The sequence below is a fragment of the Seriola lalandi genome, unplaced genomic scaffold, assembly GCF_002814215.2.
Source record: "Seriola lalandi dorsalis isolate HSWRI2012SDOR001 ecotype SW California unplaced genomic scaffold, Sedor1 jcf7180002054524, whole genome shotgun sequence".
In the NCBI taxonomy this organism is placed as follows: domain Eukaryota; kingdom Metazoa; phylum Chordata; class Actinopteri; order Carangiformes; family Carangidae; genus Seriola; species Seriola lalandi.
Genome location: NW_019525077.1, coordinates 2,769,501 through 2,790,810, shown reverse-complemented (window position 1 = coordinate 2,790,810; position 21,310 = coordinate 2,769,501). Strand labels below are relative to the sequence as shown.

The following is a 21,310-nucleotide window of genomic DNA, read 5'->3' as shown; positions in this document are numbered from 1 at the left end:
CTACAACACAGGTCATCGGTTGTTTTTTTTCTGTTTTTGTCAAGCTATCATTCATTTCTTTAAAAATAATCAATGCATTTTGCAACATTAATTTGCATTAGAACTGAAACGATTCACTGATTGACAGAACATTATTCGCAAACTACTTTCATAATCAGATTAGTTTTTCTGTTTGGTTTAATTGTCTAAGTAAATGTCAATAAATCTCTGGTTCCAGCTAAACTGAATATTTGCTTGTTTTCTAAATGCCTGTCTAAATATCTATCTTCCTACAGTTGTTTGGACAAAGCTATTTACATTAACTGGGCTCCGTGACTATTTTCAGACAAGACCAAGGTATTCATCAATTAATCAACAATGACAGAAGAATTAATTGATAATTAAAATAAATATTAGTTTCAGCCATAATTTGCACATTCCTGCACTCTGTTCAGCTGATTTCAATGTGGATTTTACAAAACCTATTTCTGTGATACAGCGCCTACTTTATTAGTCACATTTTTTAGTTTTTTTTTTTTTCGAACATGTGCGAGTAACACAACAAAGTACATCGAGTAACAAAGATTTCTTGTGTATACAGTTCATACATACACAAACGTATACTTTTCCCTCAGATTTGTGTGCACCGTCTGTCTGTTTAATCAGCATGTTCTCAGGACATACATTCTGTGCATGTCAGCTTCAGGCTGCTTCCTACTTGGTTCTGTTTTGTGTTGTCTTATGTCAGCTAAGAAAACCTTGGGCAGCTCAGCAAAATCGTAGGTCTTGGCACCGGACCATGGGCTGGACCTTAGGAAACACAGTAATACAGTGCTGTGAAAAAGTATTTGCCCTCTTACAGATTTCTTTTGTTTTTGCTTTTTTGTCACACTTAAATGTTTCAGATCATCAAACAAATTTTAATATCAGACAAAGATAACCTGAGAAAATACAAAATGCAGTTTTTAAATGATGATTTCATTTATTAGGGGAAAATAGCTATCCAAACCAACCTGACCCTATGTGAAAAAGTAATTGCCCCCTAAACCCAATAACTGGTTGTGCCACCCTTGGCGGCAACAACTACAATCAAGCATTTGCGATAACACACAATGAGTCTTTCACATCGCTGTGGAGGAATTTTGGCCCACTGTTCTTTGCAGAATTGTTTTATTTCAGCCACATTGGAAGGTTTTCGAGCATGAACGGCCTGTTTAAGGTCATGCCACAGCATCTCAATCGGATTTAAGTCCGGACTTTGACTAGGCCACGCCAAAACTTTCATTTTGGTTTTTTTGAGCCATTCAGAGGTGGACTTGCTGGTGTGCTGCAGATCATTGTCCTGCTGCATAACCCAAGTGCACTTGAGCTTAAGGTCACAAACTGATGGCCGAACATTCTCCTTCAGGATTTTCTGGTAGAGAGCAGAATTCATGGCTCCATCAATTATGGCAAGTCGTCCAGGTCCTGAAGCAGCAAAGCAGCCCCAGACCATCACACTACCACCACCACGTTTGACTGTCGGTATGATGTTGTTTTTCTGAAATATTGTGTTAGTTTTACGACAGATGTAATGGGACACACACCTTCTGAAAAGTTCCACTTTTGTCACGTCAGTCCACAGAATATTTCCCCAAAAGTCTTGGGGATCATCAAGATGTTTTATGGCAAATGTGAGACGGGCCTTTGTGTTCTTTTTGGTCAGCAGTGGTTTTCGCCTTGGAACTCTCCCATGGATGCCATTTTTGCCCAGTCTCTTTGTTATCGTTGAATCATGAACACTGACCATAACTGAGGCAAGTGAGGCCTGCAGTTCTTTAGATGTTGTTCTGGGTTCTTTTGTGACCTCCTGGATGAGTTGTCGATGCGCTCTTGGAGTAATTTTGGTCGGCCGGCCACTCCTGGGAAGGTTCACCACTGTTCCATGTTTTCTCCATTTGTGGATAATAGCTCTCACTGTGATTCGCTGGAGTCCCAAAGCCTTAGAAATGGCTTTGTAACCCTTTCCAGACTGATAGATGTCAATGACTTTGTTTTTAATCTGTTCTTGAATTTCTTTGGATCAGGGCATGATGTGTTGCTTTTTGAGATCTTTTAGCTCACTTCATGTTGTCAGGTCCTATTTAAGTGACTTCTTGATTCTACAGGTCTGGCAGTAACCAGGCCTGGGTGGAGCTAGTGAAATTGAACTCAGCTTTCCAAGAAATGTGGTTAATCACGGTTAATTCATGATTTAAGAAGGGGGGGCAATTACTTTTTCACATTGGGTCAGGTTGGTTTGGATAGCTTTTTTTTTTAAATGAAATCATCATTTAAAAACTGCATTTTGTATTTTCTCAGATTATCTTTGTCTGATATTAAAATTTGTTTGATGATCTGAAACATTTAAGTGTGACAAAAAAGCAAAAACAAAAGAAATCTGTAAGGGGGCAAATACTTTTTCACAGCACTGTAAATCCAACTGGCTGCTCTCTGATGCTGCTATCAGCATTTTCTCAGGACATACATTCTGTGCATGTCAGCTTCAGGCTGCTTCCTGCTTGGTTCTGTTTTGTGTTGTCTTATGTCAGCTAAGAAAACCTTGGGCAGCTCAGCAAAATCGTAGGTCTTGGCACCGGACCATGGGCTGGACCTTAGGAAACACAGTAATAAATCCAACTGGCTGCTCTCTGATGCTGCCAACACACAGTATGTGCTGGTGTACCAGGAGGGTTCGTTTGTTCGGAAAATTAAGACTCTGTTACACAGGTATGAACATGTTCTTGTGCATGAAGAAAAACAATCAGGACTCTGATTGACTGTCTTGAATGTGATGTTTGAAATTGAAGACTTTCTTCCTACTTTCTGTCAGTCTGTCGCTTTCATTTATTGATCTTTTTCTCCCTCCTTCACAAACCAAGATTTACTCTGTTTTTTCACAAGCAATCATGTTCCCACTGTCCTCAATCTCCGCTAACACATCGCAAACACTGTCAAATCCCTTCATTGAAGTTCGTAGTGAATATGAATCCTTTTCACTAAAATGTAACAAATAGAAAATATACAAACAGACATAACCTGAGCCCAGTGGGATCCTCATCCGTGTATCTTCAATTTGAAGATGAAATTCATTTTTGATTTTGCTTAGTTAAGGTCACATTGACTCGGACCCAGTGTATATCTATTCTGTGAACTTTTTATCTCTACTTTCTATTGAGGAAATGAAAATCTGCTGATAAGCCCCTTGATGAGGAATACCAGTGCAGAGATTTTGAACATCATACATGATAAAAAGACAATCACCCTACAGCACTCCTGCCATTCAGATACTTGATCTTTAATATAGTCTTTAATATATATTTAATGTAAATTCTCCTTTTTTTTAAGACATATAGACTTTTTTCCCCTAAGAAACACAAATAAACTTAACTGCACAGTCTTGTAAAATGGTAAATATCTCTTCTTCTTCTTCTTTCTCTGACCAAATGTCCAGAAAATGAGTCAAATTTGTGTGGTACAACACCGACTGAAATGTTCATACACACACAAAAACACGCTCTTTTGACTGTAACATCTGTCTATTTAATCAGCATGTTCTCAGAAAATATGTTGGTCGGTTTTTCTGGGCACGTCAGCTTTGTGCTGCTTCTTGTTTGGTTGTGAGTCAGTTTAAAAACACATGGACAGCTCAGCCAAATTGTAGGGCTTGGCTCTGGACCATGGACTGGACTTCAAGAAACAGTAATAAATCTAACTGGCCTGATGTGTCTCTGAAGCCTCGAGCAAATACTGTAGTACAGCACAGTTCTCAATACAAAGATGTTCTGAAAATTAAGACTCTCTGTGGGACATACAGGTACGAACATGTGCTTATGCATAAGGAAAAACAAAAAACACTACTCTGATTGACAGCGTGCCTCTAAGACATCTACAGTACAAAACAGAGGGCTTCATTTCTTCTTCTTCCTCATTTTCTTTCCTTCTCTTGTATTAATTCTTTGTTTTTCATTCTCTCTCCATCCTTCAAACACCTACTTTTACCCTGTCATTCACACATATATAACCCCTTATTCCCCATCTCCCCTCCGCGCACACACACACCCACACACATGCTGCAGAACAGAGCTGCTGACCTTAGCATTAGGCAGTGATGGGAAGGCAGGGCCAAGAAGACAGAGGCATCCTGGCTCAGTCTGGACAGGCGAAACGATCAATTAGCCCATCAATATACCTCTATCTGGTGTAGTGCTGTTCCCAATCACTCACTCACTTTCTCTCGCTCTCTCCCTTCCATCTCTTTTTTTCTCCTTCCCTGCTGTGCAGAAAATGCTGCACAGATGCACGACTATAAAACACAAAAGCAGCAAGTCACAGTAAATGATATTGGCATGCATCTTTGCCAGCTCTCATACATATTCAGGAAAACAGGGGACTTTTCTGTGTGTATGTTTGTCTCTTAGCCACTTGAGTATCTGCCTGATTGCTGCAAGACTAGGTGCTGATCGATAGCTAAAGCCTCATTAACATAGACCCTGCCATACAGACATTCACTGTACTGCCAAGAAAAAGCCACACTGATGCAACATGTACACAGTCTCTGGCAGCAGTGACATTAACTGAGCGACCGGCAGGGCTCCGAACAACAACGCACTGTCATACTGTCTGAGAAAAACATCACACTGACACGATGTACACATATATGCAGTATAAATGTCTACACACACACAAATACCAGAGGTGTGGACTCACATGACTTGGTGATTTTAGCCTTTTGACCTACAGTGACTTGGTATCCTACCTGAGCAATTAACTTCTGCTGCTCATCTCAGGTCAGGTTTTATGTACAGGCTGTGATAGCGATTACGCTGCCACTCTAAACTGCAGTGTTTCTGCCTTCTCAGCAACAGAAAGTACAGTATCTCAAGTAAATCTCTACATTTAAGTTATATTTAACTTTTGTTTGCTGGAGAGAGGGATGTCTGGAACCTCCTGCTTAGCCTGTTGCCACCGCGGCCTGACCCTGGGGAAGCAGAAGATAATGGATGTATGGATGGATGTTGAAAGCTGTGGATAATCAATAAAGGATTCAAACCAGGATTCAGATTTGATATATGCTACAAAACTCTGTGGCAAACCTGCTTGTTTTGTTTTGTTGCTTTGCTATAAAATGTATGTTTTAGAAGACATTTACTAATTCTGTAAATTTACTACACAAACTGTTACACTGTTTAAAAAATTAAATCCATTTAGCATAAAATGACTTCTTTATAACGTCAAAGCCAAAACATGTCCATCTTGTTATCTTAACATCACCAATGTTAAGATATGTGAAATATGTGCTACATCTGGTAGATGAAAGTCATTTTCTTGCTCTTGTTGGATGGTATGTTTATTATCATTGAACCGATGACCTTCAAATAAACAAGCAGAACCCGTTTTCTACAGAACATATTCTACATGTTTTATTTTTCTCATCTCAGAGATGAAACATTTCTGTGGTGTGGTGGATCACTGAGTTCATTTTGTGGAAACATTGACACCGATTGAGCAACACTTGAGCAACAGCAATAAAAATGATTTCTTTTTTTTTTTTTTTTTTTTTTTTTAAAATACTTTCCAACAATAAGCAATGTTTATGTAGAGATTACATGAGAGTCAAACAATTCTTTCTGGTTTGATCAATGCTCAAGGGCCATCTGTGCCATCTGAAACTAACATTAAAAAAATTTCAATTAATATATTACAGCTGCCACCAGAAAACCTCACATCCTAGACTTTGGTATCTTCAGTGTCCTAAATATGTAGATAAATATGTAGATAGTGCATGTGCTGACGCTTCATGACCCCCAGGTTTCCTCATATGCATTTAAAGACCATTTATTTTTCTCTGATATGCACGTGGGTCATCTATGAGAGAAAGAAATAAAGTCACACTTAACATTTCAAAGTGCTTTCTTTCTGAAGTGTAGAATAATCTAATTTAAAAACCCTCGTATTTCAAAATGGAAACAAATTCTAAATCATCAGCTGCTCTGTAATAATTTCATCCGTGCCCTGCACAAATTGTACATATACATAATGTCCCGTTCCCACACTGCACTCCCAGTTTCAACTATCTAATTTTTCACTGCTCTGACTGTTCGCAAAGGTCAGGCCGACCAATACAAGACAGGAAATGATGTGTGGCTGAACAATGGACTCCCTGACAGAGACGAGAAGAGAGAGAGACACCAACTGATGGTCACTGCCAGTTCTTTGACCACAAACACTTCCCCTTTTCAAAATAGACCATCAAGGCTTTTTATTGTTTGATTCATCACATGGGTGCTTTCACATCCTCTTAAAAATAATAGAAAATGAAACCATGGGATTTTAGATATTTGGCTGCAATTCCAAAAAGATATCCCAAAAATAAGCATCTTGCAAATAAACAATAAACTGATGTGTACAGTTCAAGAGGCACACGCACCAGAAATCATTGTGAAAAGCAGTAAAAACAATCACTTTAAAAATTGCCGTGTATAGAAAATAAAAAGCTGCTGTCAGGAAAGTGCGCAGACAAGATCTTCAGGCAACATTTCATTTTGGAAGAGAGCAGTTTCCATTTTCAGAGCATTTCAAACGATCACTGCCCTCAGGATCAGCCACAGGCATTTAGACTTTTCTTCCTCCAGCTCTCAACATTAAAATCTACAAACAAACTGTTCCTTGAAAAACTTGATCTAGGACACAAAGTGTAATAATAAATACCACCAGGACTTAAGCCTTCTTTTCTATCAATCTATCTCTCTATGTATGTCCTGTACCCGGGGGTCACATGGGACTGGAGCCTATTCCAGCATGTATTGAACAGCACAGTTTACAGGCTCCAGTTTTACCATGTTTATATATTTGCAATTTCTTTTATTTAAAAATGTAAGTATAAAAGTAGCAATGATTACTACATAAACTGCTACAGCATTAACGAACGAAAACCGCAGTTAATTAAAACTTGGGTTTTGTTTTGGTAGCTCCATCCATTGGTTCTTTTAAAATTGCTAGAAAAACATCATCTTACTCTAAGAAACTTATTTGTATTGCTCTCTTTTTTTTGTATTATTCTTCTTCTGTCTAGCTGCAGTTGACATAATCTACCCATCTGATTTGACAAAGGTTTTCAATAAACAAGTTCAAGCATAAGCAAGAGAACCACTTGCATATTTAGTGTTTTCACATTTTCTTTGCACACAGCTTGTCAGATCTGAAATTATTGTGGATAAACTGCATGGCAGTTCAAGTATGTATAGTTTCAATGCAGTGCTTCAGTGACAAGTAAGAGCTTTAGACTGTTTACTAAAATAACCCATTGACCTGCAAACATGTTGTGGCAGTTGCTAAAGAAATGTCATTGTAAGAAAAGACTGTGGCACCCTGGCAGACATCATTCAAACTTCCCAACCAACTGACCTTTAATATGTCCTCCTCATTTATCATTGGCTGAAAAGACACGAGGGATGCTGTTGTCTGCTATTGTTAAGGCTTACATACAAAGACGCCCAAACGCACATACACCAACTGCAATACCCGAGTATGCTGTGTATTTCAAAGATTTTAGGCATGCCAGTGTCATGGCTCTAGGGATGGTGATGTCTGCTCACCATTCAGTCACCAGACAATCTCACTTTGGTCCCCACTTTTTCCTCCGAAGCCATCATGAAGTTTAAGTTTTTCTATTGACATTCAACAGCTATAGAATGGTTTGCCATGGATTGATATTCATGTTCCCCAGAGGACGACTAATAAAACTTAACATCGCCTGACATTTCATCTGGTTTATGAACAAATACCTACAAGGCTAATGACATTCCTACCAGTCCAAGCTGTAGTTTGTGTTTACTAATATGCAAACGTGAGCATGCTAACATGGTAAACCAACATGTTCAATATGCTGGCATGCTGGTTTTAGCATTTTGACTCTTTTCAACGATTTCCTTTCCACAAAATAAGTCAAATGAATCAATGTTTACTTTTGGCTCAAGAAAAAGACCCATACAAGAACTTTGCCTGAATTAAATATAGTCTAAAATTGCCATAATTACATTTTAAAATCAGGTCTGATCAAAAAATAAGTCCAACATGACTAAGAATCTGACCAGGTTCTCCATTCCACTTTACATCCTCCTGCAGAACTAATGAAATTATTGACATTTGATACTCAGAACTAATCTGAACATCAGCCTCTTTACTTTGTGGTTCAACTCATTCAGTTTTTCTTCCTTCGCAAAAGTTTGGTAGGTGAGTGGTGTTCATCAAAAACCTCAGGAGCTGCAGGCAAAAGCTGCTTTTCTGCAGGGAGAAGAATAAGAATAAGAATAAGAAGAAGAAGAAAGAAGAAGAAGAAGAAGAAGAAAGGGAGGAGGAGGAGGTGGTGGGCCTAGAGTGGAGCTCTGCTGACCTTGAGGGTGTCATATCGATTGATCAACCGGGAGGAGCTGTGTGCATGTGAGAGAGAGGGGGAGAGAGATGAAGACGTGCAACTCCACCAAACAAGAAGGAAACTGAAACCTGCACTAATGATGAATCATTGATAAGTGGAGGTCTTCCTCCTTCCTTCTTTCAGCTTTTCTTTTTCTCTTTGCCTTGCTCTATCTCACTTTTTTAACGTCTGCTCTAGCTATGCTGTCTTCTGGCTTCTCCATCTTTTTTCCCCCATGTTTTCGTTTCCTTCCTATGCTTTCCCTCAATCTCCGGCTCTCTCTCTCTCTCTCACCTCTTTGCTGGCTTTCTCCGTTTTTCTCACTCTCACTTCTTGTCAAATGTCAATTTTAGCATTCACTCTCTCTTCCTTTCTGACTGTCTCTCACTTTCTCCACTTCACATTTACTGCCCCCCCCCCCCCCCCCCCCCGTCTTGACATTTCCGTCTCGTTCTTGCATCAGAACTCAGCTTTATGTTCACGTTTCCCTCCCTACAGGTGCTTCGAGGGCACAAACACATGCTGCTACAGCCTTCCCTCTCTCACACTGCACTGTCAGAAATGTTTTCTTTTTCAGGAGTCTGCCGTTAGTTTGGGAGGGTCGTTATGTATAATTTTGTGGAAGCTGTTAGGCTTCCAACAGGCCTATTTAAGTTCCCCTGCTCTCATTCTGTCTGTTTCTCAAACTCTGAATCATTGAGTTTTCATTTTCCATTTTGCAGCCAACAACATTTGGACTCAACTTTTTGCTCTGTGTAACTATGATCATCTGTACATATAATTTGTCTTCTTACAAAATGTATCTTGATTTCAATGAAACTTCCTGTCATCTTTGATTTCTCCATGCACCTCATCTCTACTGATATAACAAATCTCCAATACCCATGTTAATTTTTGTCAACACTTCAGTTTGAATAACAGCTGTTGGCACTTGAACGTCCTCATGAGCCAATCTGTGGCAAAGGGGATTCATCCAGGATACAGCTCCAGTTTTTGTTAGGTGAAATGTAGCAGCCTTAGTGTGGTATTTTGGGGCCAGAGTCAGATGATGTAGTTGCTTCCTCTTGTGGCAGACCACATAGTGGACCACGTAGTCTCACTAAACCTGATTTGCTTTCTCTCAGAGAACAGAGGGCTGTATTGATCGGATAGTCTTAGCCTAATCTGTAAGCAAGTTGGATCTTAAACAATTCTGACAAGTACCATGAAAACAAAGAGTGCAAGAGAATTTTCACCACTCAGTGGCTCAATCTTAAATCAAACCCCTACTATGATCCTCTAACTTTTAAGCGGCCAATAATTCACGTTGTTTCTGATCCAACTGGCTGAACTGGTGCCTGAAAGCACTATGTCTATCCAAAAACAATCACACAGTTGACAAACACCCCTCTGTACTTTGTGGTTTTATTTAAAAGTCATTCAATAGAAATTGCTCACAGCAAGGTCTTAGGATCGTCTGTATTAACTGAGACATACATTCATTTCTATAAAGAGCAATAGTTTGAAGAAATTTCATTTAGCTCCATTATATAACAGTGGTGGAAGAAGTCAATTAATCCCTAATGTACCTTTAACATTAATTTTCACCCCCTGAAAATGATGGTGAAAAACTTAAAGCTGCTATTAGCAGTTCATCTTCAGATTTTCATTATCTCTTAACTCGTTCTGTCTTTATTGCCGGTAACCTAACTGTTTTGGTTCTCTCTCACTGCACTGCATTTAGCGGGTAAAGCTCAGGATATTTCCCTCAGGAGTTGGTGGAGACCAAACCAGAGCTATGAAAAAGCGTGTACTGGACTCGCCTTCGCCATGTGATCACATAGTACATGATTCAATAAATGCTATTCAGGTTTAATATCAAGACCAAGACAAGCAAAGTAACCCAGTATTTCAGCTGTTAAGTCTACATTCTCAAAATTATCCACATGGTTAATCTTACATTTAATCCATTTTAGTTACTCCCTTCTGCCAACACAAGAACACTATAACAGCTATAGACAGTGTATAAAATAGCTGTCATATGTGCGAGGAGGGTTAACTTGTACCAAATGCTGCCCATGTGTTATTGACGAGAGAGTCTGCAGATTAATGCAGTCAATATAAATAATGTAAACCAGCTACAGCTTTTACTTGATTGTCAGATAGAGATGGAGCAGCATCATCCAGAGTCGGTGAGGTGAGCTGAGCTTTTGTCATGCACACCTATCCAATATGGCACACTGTGTTCACTCTTTCTGATCACAATTTCCTCATCATCTTCAGCACTGACTGTACTCGTGGGGGTGTGTGTGCGTCTGTGGACATGTGTTTATGATTTAGAAAACCATGTTGTCATGGCAAAGTGCTGTTTGTGTTAGATTAGCGCCGACAGTGTGCTGCCATCTGCAGTTATATTTCTGTTGTCGAAGTGGCCTCTGGTCATCAGGCTGGTAAAGGACATATGTAAGGGTTTCAAACAAACAGCAGATATGTGGGCACAACTGGTGTTGCTGTGGATTACTCACAGCTCTCCAACTTTCTGTCTGACTCTGCTGGTCATACTGACACCATTATCTCTCACTCCACACACTCACCCCCAATGTCAACATGCTGCAGGGCACATACATCTGGATCTATGTGGAGCACGAGGGCGGGACCACGCCGGGAGAGGAAGTTATCAGTGGAAAGAGAGACTCCAGGGGAGCAATCAGAAGGACAAAACTGTGATGTGACCTAACATCCTACACACAAATAGAAGTGCATACACGTGTAAAAATGCTTAGACAAGAAAACATACATACATACACGCAAATGCAGATGTATAAGGAATGTCAAGAGGAATTAGAGAAATCATTTGCCTCAGAAAAAACCTTGTTCACCTTTCCTGGAGAACGAAGAAACCACACACACATGTACACAATGTATATACTAGCTACTCCATCTGTCTTCCACCCCTCCTCTCCGGGGAGCCATAAATCAATCGCTGCCAAAATACTGCACCTCAACATTGCAACCAAGAGTGACACACATAAATGCACACACACATTTATATGTTTTTCTCTACATTTGCATTCACTTTTTTGTTTGGTAATTTGAATGTAAAATGGGAACCTTCACTGCATCAAATGCAAATGTTTCAAGCGTTGCCAAAAGGTTATTTATTCCTAAAAACAACTGTGTCTTGACATAGCACAAAATTACTTCCTAAGAATTTTGAATCTTTAGTTTGCTTATCATGAATGCATTATGCCTTTCCAACCGAAGTGAACTAAACTAAAGTCAACTAAATGGACACAGAAAACAGTTTCTACACCCACCTTATGTATTTTGGGATTTTCACACAGCTAAATCTTGAATCACAAACAAAAAAAAAACTGCATAATCATTATGTGCTGTATGTAGAAATAGGAGGACTGATGGAAGTGTTGTTCAGTGGTCATTGTTAGTTCACAAAGAATGAGAAAATATCAGCCACATGTCAAAATGAGTAAAACAGAGACAAGTCTGTTCTAGTAAGTCAGTATGATAAGTTCTACAAGAGAAAATAAATTAGTTGCAGTTGTAGCCATTCCAGAAGTTACACATTGTTATAAAAATGCTTTTTGAAAACTGTGTTGTAAAAAAGATAAATGGTGTGTGTGTGTGTGTGTGTGTGTGTGTGTGTGTGTGTGTGTCAGAGAGAGTGAAGGAGGGCTTCAGCAATGGCTACCTCAGTAGTTTTTACATCAACATGACAGAGACGACAGAGTTCAGTTTAGTCGACATGCATGTTATTCACCAGCAGCACTGAGACCCAAGCAAACTCCATCAAACAGCAGCTGTTTTCACCTGAACAGGATGGATTCATGGATACGTGATGGTCTGCATATTGAATGAGATCTACATACAGTATATGACATGAAACCTCGGACAAGAATTTTAGTGTCCCGAGCCCATTAATTCATTGAATGATCTGAACAGCATACATATAGCTAAACCCATCTTGGACTCATATTCAGCCCCAGATTATCAACCTCTGACCTGCAATAACCACTGCAAGGAAAAAAAGTATGATTAAGTCTCCCATAAGTGAGTCTTAGATATTTAGAAACAATTAGAAAAAGAAAATATTACACAGTCGAAATATTACAAGTTAATACAAGTAAGTGGAAATGTGTACTTTACATAATGCAGTTAAAGATCCAAGAAGTAATTTTTATACAATATATATACAGTAGCTAAACTGGCATTTACCATTGAAACGTTAAACTTGTCGACTGAAATCTGAATTATGTGTGCTATGTGCTCCTCAGGTGATTATGAGTAATAAAGTAACGACAAATTTTATTATTTGACAGCATCGTAAAACATCAATAAAATAGATTTAGTTGTCTCCAATTATTCCATATATTGGATTTCAGGCTCAAATATTTTGATTTTGGATTTTATGTATCCATGAAGCCATCCATTTTAGACTTAAATTACCCAAAACTTTGATCTAGACATCCAAACATCCTTAACAGCAATTACCAACATTTTTTGCATTAATCCTGAAGTGTTCATCCTCCCCCACAGGGTGGATGCCACTGAGATAAGTCAGAAGTCTTACCTTTGATGCCAAACTTGGAGTTTCCTCCAAACTTGAGAATAACCAACATTAGCAGGAAACCAGTGAAGGCTACAGCAGCGATGCCCACCACCACGTACACCTGCACAATTAAAAAAGTGTAGTTATAAACCTACTGAAGAGATGAGAAAACACACACAGACAGCTGCACAAAGCCAAATGTCATACACACCAGCAAACAAAAAGGTATAGACCACAGGTTGTATTTATATCACTGTCCAAGAAAGGCAGATTTTCTGAAGTACTGCTGCATCCTCATTGTGTTGGGTTCAAACAGTTTCTTATAATGCTAAATAATAGGTCAAACTCAAGTGTTTCTTGACAGGTAACAGAAATAAATGACACAAAAAACAGGTTCAAACATTCAACATCTGACATTCAATAGCTGGAAGAAAACAGTGAGATGTGACTTACTGCGACTCTATCCTCAGGTGGGTCTACAGGGGGACTCTCTATTTAGGAAAGAGAGAGACAAGAATCAATAGAGAAGAACAGCCACTCAAGAAGTGATGTGTGACCGAACATAGGCTATGCTGTCAAAATATCTTGAGTAAATATTCATAATATATGATTTATTGGTCATTTGCTTTTGTTGACATTGAACAGATTGCACACCAGGGGAATTTAGTTCAAGGCGGTTTTCATTTTAGTATTTTCAGCAGTTGTCCTTTTGTAACTTAGCAACCATAACTTGGCATAGCAGGCCTGTAAAACATTCTTTATATGCATAGGGATGTATGTGATACTCAGAGATTGGATGGTGGTTTCTTTTTTTTTTTTTTGTACCCTCGCCAAAACCAAAAATACAAGAACAAGTGTGTAGGCTAGTAAATGGATTAAACAGTGTTAATCTGCTCACTAACTGCAAGTAGAGTTTCCAAGGCAAGTGACTTTTAATACTGCATTATTATGGAAGCCGGTGTTATGTTAAACTCTGTTCACCAATAGTGCCCCATAGGTTAGAGCTTAGGTTCGGTTATGGTTAGGTGGAGCACAGAAAACTGGTTGGGGTTAGGGGAAGGTTAGGTTCAGTTTAAGGTAAGGGGAAACACATGTTGACAGACAGACGGTCTTTGACACAACACTGATCCTACATGCTATCAGAATTTGAGCTAACATTACACGTTCTTTATTAGATTTGGAGAAGTTGACACTCCTGCAAACCCAGCCTCAAACAATTAAATATAAATAATTTGTGCAATTATGTAAGCTAAACAGCTAAACAGCTTTATCCTTATCATACTTACAATACTTGGACTAACTAGCTCCCCACTAAAAGACCATGATGTTTCTTTATTTCCATCTCCATGGATCATCAACCAGTCAGCGCAGACTTTTTGGAAGGGAACATGCAGCTTTAGCCTCAGTATTTTAGCACATTATCATATATGTTGCCTTCCAGTGCTGATTTAAGTCCCTCTCTCACAGGGTTCTTGTTTTTCTCAACATTAAAAAGTCAGCCAGGAGCAACATTTTAAACCAGCTCATTGAGTTATCATTAGCTTAATGAGAACGCTAGCTACAGCTGATAAAATAAAAAGTCTGCTTTTGTCTACCTCTGACTGAAATGAAGGAGCCATTGTTTTCAAGAATTATTAAGAATTTTGTGGGTAAATCTGCCACAATGTAAACTGCATATATTTCATGCTAATATGGAAAGTTTGACAGGCGTAGCAACAGAAACTAACCAGGGCTGGCTTAGTCAATTAAATGTCGATTAATTAAAATATGATGCTTGGACGAGTGAATAAATAAAAGGCACGACAGTACCTGTGTTGATATCTGCAGGAGGAGAGGTGTTGGAGAAAGACAACAGAGACAAATTAACTTCCGAACATATCATCATATTTCAAGTGTAAATTCTTTGAAATGCACCTCACAAATAATGTTATCTGTCATGCCTGTTTTCTTTCAAAAACAGATTACACAAACACAATAGACAAAGCGACAAACATTCAACATGCACAACTTGACAGCGTGGAAAAAGAGATAACATCAACCCTAATCCCTAGCTGCATGGATGTGTAGGTATGTAACGCACCCTCAGCAACTTGAGAGAGAAAAGAGAAAGAGAAAGATTTCTAAAATGTAATTTGTATCAATTAATGAAATGATGAGATGTCACATATAAAAACACAGACACTATGAATACACTATGAATTTAAACCTGATGTGTTACATTTAACACTTTTACATTCAATAAAGATATTTGCAGTGACTATTCATTTTACTCACCATAATAGTAGGGCTCCTTCTCAGTTCCTGCACATGACGACAACAAAAAAAAAGATTAAATTTGGTCAAATACTGAATGGACAATATCTGCACAGGAGTTTCAAGCTATTTAGAAATATTAGATAATAGATTCCTCTGGTGGGTTGGATCAGACGTACAGTACACATGTACTTGTCATGTTGGCCGTTTGCGTGATATACCCGATAGGCCTTTTAAGTCCAACAAAGTGTTAGTTGCTTTATTCCAATGTGCAGATACTCATGATTTGTACCTTTATTGATACTATAATCCTGCACACAACCACCTGTCTACATCTTAATGAAACGCTTCATGCCCAAGTACTGTATATCTTAGTCATGTGCACTCTTTCTGCCTAATTATTTACACGATAAACATAGCCATACGTGAACATACTTTAATATGCAAATAACAGCTTGAAATCTGGTGACGTACTACCAATAATTAAATATACAAAACTGTACCTTGCCAGTATGGCATCCCACTTTTGGCTTTCATGCCGACAACCAACCCCTCATCATCAGTCTATGCTCATCTATGGACCCAGATTGAAAAATGCATACTGTATATACACAAGTGTGCATTCATATTCAACCAGTGAGACAGCATCAACGAGAGGTTGGTGTTTTAAAAGTCTAAAGGGTGAGTTTTAATAGTTAAAAGCACTCTTCATTTACTAAATAGAAATGTGCAACAGTGACTTCAACAACTTCACAGTCATAGTATAAACAGTGACGGGCAACTCTACAAAAAGAAAGAATTTGACAAAAGCCAGACAGACTCATAAGAGTGACTGCAAAAGTGATGATTTTTTCAGTTTCCTGATCATTTTAAGGGCTTGCACGGGTTACAAGAAAGAAAAAAAAAAAAATGAGTGCCAAGAAATGTTCAAATCCCCACATTTGAGAAGCTGAAACAAGGATCTTTTTCCTTGAAAATTTAGATAAATAAAATTGATTATAAAAATATTTGCTGACTACTTTTCTGCCAAACAGCTAATCAGTTCATTGACGTTCACTGACAATCGTTTCAGCTCTGTACTCTTTAATGAAAGCTAAATATTGATTTTAAAATAAACAGTTTTTTCAATAGTTTCTCAATAATAATAATAATAATAATAATAATAATAATAATAATACTACAGCTGATATGTTGATCAGAATGATGTGAAAACAGAAAATGAACTCCTCACCATCCCAGGGCTTGTGCATGAAGTGAGCCTCCACCTCCTTTTGGTCTGACCCGTATTTGTTTTTAGCCACCAGTCTGTACCTCCCATTATTGAGGTGTGTGGGGCTGTCCAGCTGCAGGCAGCCGTGGTACTCCCTCTCTGTGACGTCGTGGATGAAGGTCATGATGTAGAGCCCCTCTGTCACCGCTTCATCGTCCAGATACCATTGTAGCTGGGGCTCTGGGTTTCCTGTTAAGGTTATGAAGACGATACAAGACACTCAGTGATTTTCATTCATTCATTTTCATCATATTCTGTAATTATGAGTCTATATTTTTTGCTTATATCGTCATTGCTGTGATTCATATATATTGTGACAGTAATCAAGATTTAGGGTAAGTATTTCATGCTGAAGCCTTGCCAAACTGAAATTCAACAGAAAAAGTATCATGAAAGGATATTATTCGGATGTCTCTCTTACCTGACACACTGAAGGGGATGCACCAGTGATGGTCTGGGATTGCATCACTCAGTTTAGTGATTTTGGGGGGAACTGAGGGTAGTGGAGAGAATAGAGAGTTTAAGACACAAACAGAAAGGACAGAAAACAAGGTGAGATTATTGAGAGCTCAAAAACTAGTGAAGCATATAGAAACACTGATTGAGAAGAACAATTGTCTTCTCCAGCTCGTAATTCTCTGTTTCGAAGACAATACTACACAGACAGACGCTTTGACACCTTAATCCACATTGAATCAGGGATGTCTGCGAGAGGGTCAACCTACAAAGTATATCCAGCTGCAGAGAGGACTCCTTCTCTCCTACAATGTTCTCAGCTGTGCAGCTAATCTTGCTGTTGTGGTCCATCGACGACAGGTTGGACAGTCGTAGCACCGAAATCTGGCCAGATGTCTCGATCTGAGAGTGCAAACACACTGAAGAGTTATTTTCTCAACACAAAGACAAAGGAAATTATTGCTTATCTAACGACTCACACGATTTATCATCGTAAGATTACTTTGTAAAATTAATCTATAATGGTGACGTTACGTGAAACTGTCATGAAAAATAATCTCTTGAGGTTTGAGAGCCGCAGAAATCAGATTTGGCCTTTAAATCTGAGCGGACCCTGATAATTTACATGTGACAAAGCATGTGAAGCATTAGAATGAGTTTATCATACCAATGAAATCATCACATTCATGGCATTGTATACAGCAGGCAACATAGCAAAACACTGTCAGCAGGTGGTAGCAGGGTTTACATTATTCATACATATTTGATATATCAACTAAAATGATAGTAACAAATGTAAGCACAAATATCTTGTATATCTCCAATTTTAGGGGAACTTACTCTTTTGATCACATCACAGAGAATACAGAGCCAGACAAAGTCATGGATTCCTTTTTAACGCCTTTACAGTGAGTTTACATGTGTGCTGACTATTAAACTGTAGCTAAGCTCAGTTACCAGATAAAGGGGATCAGGCTGCAACAGACATTTAACTTCAATTGCCAATTATGTATTCTCAGTGAACCTATGAAGCCTGGAAGCCTCCGTGCCCAAGGTAACATTTTCATTTTACTAAATTTATCAGACCAACTGTCCAAACCCCGAAGATATTATACACTCCAGTTTATTAGGTGCACAAATCTTAAAACTAACGCAGTCTAACACAGAAAGCTCTGCAATAAATCCTACCTTCACAGTGGTTATATGGATCATGTTTGGAAAGCTGAAACCAACAAGTGTTCTTTTTTGAGACAATTAATCAATTATCAAAATTATTTTTCTGTAGATCAGCTAATTGATTTATTGACTAACTGTTTCATGTCTGTAAGTAATGTGAAAAACGAACCTAATATATTTTCTCTTGCTCTCTCTCTCTCTCTCTCTATCTGTGTGTGCGTGTGTGTGCGCATGTGTGTGTGTGTGTGTGTGTGTGTGTGTGTGTGTGTGTGTGTGTGTGTATGTGTGTGTGTCTGTGCGTGTGTCCTAACCACATAGCTGGTGACCAATGACATGTCCCAAATCAGCTCAGGTGAGGGCACACCAGAGGTCGTACAGGACAGCTTCGCGTTCTCCCCCTCCATTAGAGTCACTTTGGCTGGGCTCAACGTTGCCATGGGAACCTCTACATACAACCAGGGAGAGGGGAGGAGGAGAAGAGGATGAGGAGGATAGAAGAAGGAGGGTATAGAGATGGAGAGAGGGGGAGGAAGAAGGAAGGAAGCAAACTTAGGATTCATGGCCAACTCTTGTCCTTTCAGTTGAAACACAAGGCACGTAACAACCTCAACAATAAGAGTGGAAGAGCAGGCAAAAACACACACCCACTACCACAGAGTGAAAAGAAATGCACACAAAGACAGGCCTCGAATTCAATCTCCCTCTCTCTCTCTCACACGTTCATTTAAGCACACTCACCCCAATCAAACAGTCAGACAAAGAGGCAGAGTTCAAACACAGTGATGGTTACACTGATTACTAGTGCATGTCTTCAGCAGCCCAAGTACTAAATTGATTGGACACAGTCTGAAGCCTCTGTCAAAGCAAAGACACTGGTGACGCTGTGTGTGCATATGTGTGTGTGTGTGTGTGTGTGTGTGTGTGTGTGTGTGTGTACAGTGCTGACCAGGAGGTGACCTGAGCATGACCAATCAGACTCAATCAGAGTCTTGCCACCCTTGTCCCCCGTCCAATAACATCGTTGGTGAAGAAAGGAGGAAGAGAAGAGAAGAGAAGAGGAGAGAAGAGATTAAAATAACTAAGAGAAGACAAGAATAAAGAAAACAGAACAAAAACAAGATGAGACCAAAAAGAAAAGAAGAAATGGGTGTCGACAGCTACTGAAGATAAAACTGGACAGATTTCTTATCAAACCTTCTCCTCTCCCCTTCTCCCCTCCTCTTCCAACCTCTCTTATCCGTCGGCAGAATGCTTATCACCAGGGCAACCCACTTATCACTACGGCAACCCTCTCAATCACCATGAGACGCACTAAAAACCAGTCATTTCAGTGGTGGCAGGCCAGCTGCCATATCACAACCACATATCTTAACAGACTCTCAGTAAATCAGCTTTCTGCTGCCACTACAGCCATCTGCAGGTCACACAACACACACACACATACACACACCCTATAAAGCCAATAAATCAGGATAAAACTTCTGGAAACCTCCTTGGTTTTGATGTGATTGCAGTTGTCATGACCGACAACACAGAAAATTATTTCCATGTTCAATTATTTACAAGCACAGCTTTGGTAGTCAAACCATCCATGACGCTGTGTGATGGTAATCCTTCGGCTGCTCGGATGTGTTCAGAATCAACAAGTGAGACTGAGGAGGAATTTACCCTAATTAGCATGGTAGACCAGCCTGTGTCTGTGACAACACATTGCACAGAAAGATTTCACTATTATGTGCTTAGCCCACCTGCAGTCAATAAATGTATTTATTTAAGTTTGTTTGTTTGTTTGTTAAACTTGTTGGTTTTTGAACAAAGTCTGCCACGTTTCTTGAGAATTATGAAACACATAGACTCTCCAGGTTGAGGTGCTGCATCATTTTTATCCAACACAAAGTGTGAGCGGGGGACTGTGGGGTTTTCCAACTACAGTCAAACTAACTACATGCAAGTTTTTGTTTTTTGTTTTTTTGTTTTTTTTTTTACAAAAGCTGTAATCGTGTATTTAGCATCAGTTATATTGCTGTTCTCATTTGAATTACAAATACTTCAATACGGGGATCCAGCTGTTATCGGCTGTCCAGAAATATCTGATGAAAACAGAGATCCAAATATTAGAAAGTCAATGCCAAAACATGAGTATATATGAGACATGTGACATGAGACACATGAAACATATGAGGTAGGGAATGCTCTGCAGTGATCACATATAGTGTGTACAATGTAAAAAATGCAATTGATGTAGTATGTTAAATTGCATAAAGCCATGTCAAGTGCAAATTGAGACTGTACCACCACGTTTGAAAAGATCTATTCTGCAATTTAGTAGTTTAGTAGTAGTTAGTTAGTAGTTAGCTTTCAGGTGTAGCACAGAGATGAATCTGTTGACATGCTAGCTCATTAGCTGTTATGATTTCACGTATAACACTGAAGAAAATATCAGAGAAATGCTAGTACTGCTATTTACAAAGTCAAGAATCATGCGTTCATGTTTAACTTTGATAATGAACCCCAAAAGTGCTACTGAGATCACGTCAAATGATCCATTAAGATCCATGAACATGTGATATGGATGAACCCTCACGAACTACTATTTCCGAGGTCCGGTTCGGATTCCTTCAGCGTCAGTCATTCAAGGAAATCAAACAGACCCGGTGATTTTAGCCGTTAGAGACATTGAATATAGCAGTTTCACATTTAAAGTCGCTATATGGCAGACACATGACGTCTTTGAGAAAGCTGAGAACTGACAGCTTACCTTTGTTTCGCTGCTAATTTATGAACCAGACGTTCAACGGGTTTTCACCGGCAATCGGATTATCCGCAGAGGTGTCGTCATCTCCATTAGAAACGAACCAGGGGATTAAAACCGGTAAACGAGTAAAGCAGTTTTACGTTTTAAAAGATCAGTGATTTGCGAGGTGCTTAAGAGGACAGGACTTCTCCAGCCACTTGGAGCTGAGCTACCTAATATTTGCCTTGCTTTTATTCTCTGATCATTTAAGATCCCGACGTCCGATGACTAAATTCTTTACACAACAGTTAGTTCCGACCAAGTAATCTGATTGGACGAGAGGCATTTTATGAGTGCTGATATAGTACTGGGACTTTTAACTAAATGTATCACTCCGCCTGACAGGTGTTCTACTAACCATTAATCGGCGTTACATTAAGGATCGCTGTCAATATTAGATTT

At 39.1% G+C, this 21,310-nt stretch overlaps 1 protein-coding gene across 1 annotated transcript in view; it reads right to left on the bottom strand.

Annotated features, from left to right (window-relative positions):
* The window catches only part of ntrk2a (neurotrophic tyrosine kinase, receptor, type 2a), a 79,703-nt gene that overhangs the window by 45,203 nt on the left and 13,190 nt on the right, over positions 1-21,310 (bottom strand). The window contains exons 6-13 of the mRNA XM_023414394.2: positions 18,426-18,559; positions 17,208-17,340; positions 16,904-16,975; positions 16,444-16,671; positions 15,234-15,260; positions 14,769-14,780; positions 13,413-13,450; positions 12,981-13,080 (exon numbers count right to left, since the gene is read on the bottom strand). Coding sequence (XP_023270162.1) covers positions 12,981-13,080; positions 13,413-13,450; positions 14,769-14,780; positions 15,234-15,260; positions 16,444-16,671; positions 16,904-16,975; positions 17,208-17,340; positions 18,426-18,559 — 744 coding nt within the window. The remainder of the gene's footprint in view (positions 1-12,980; positions 13,081-13,412; positions 13,451-14,768; positions 14,781-15,233; positions 15,261-16,443; positions 16,672-16,903; positions 16,976-17,207; positions 17,341-18,425; positions 18,560-21,310) is intronic.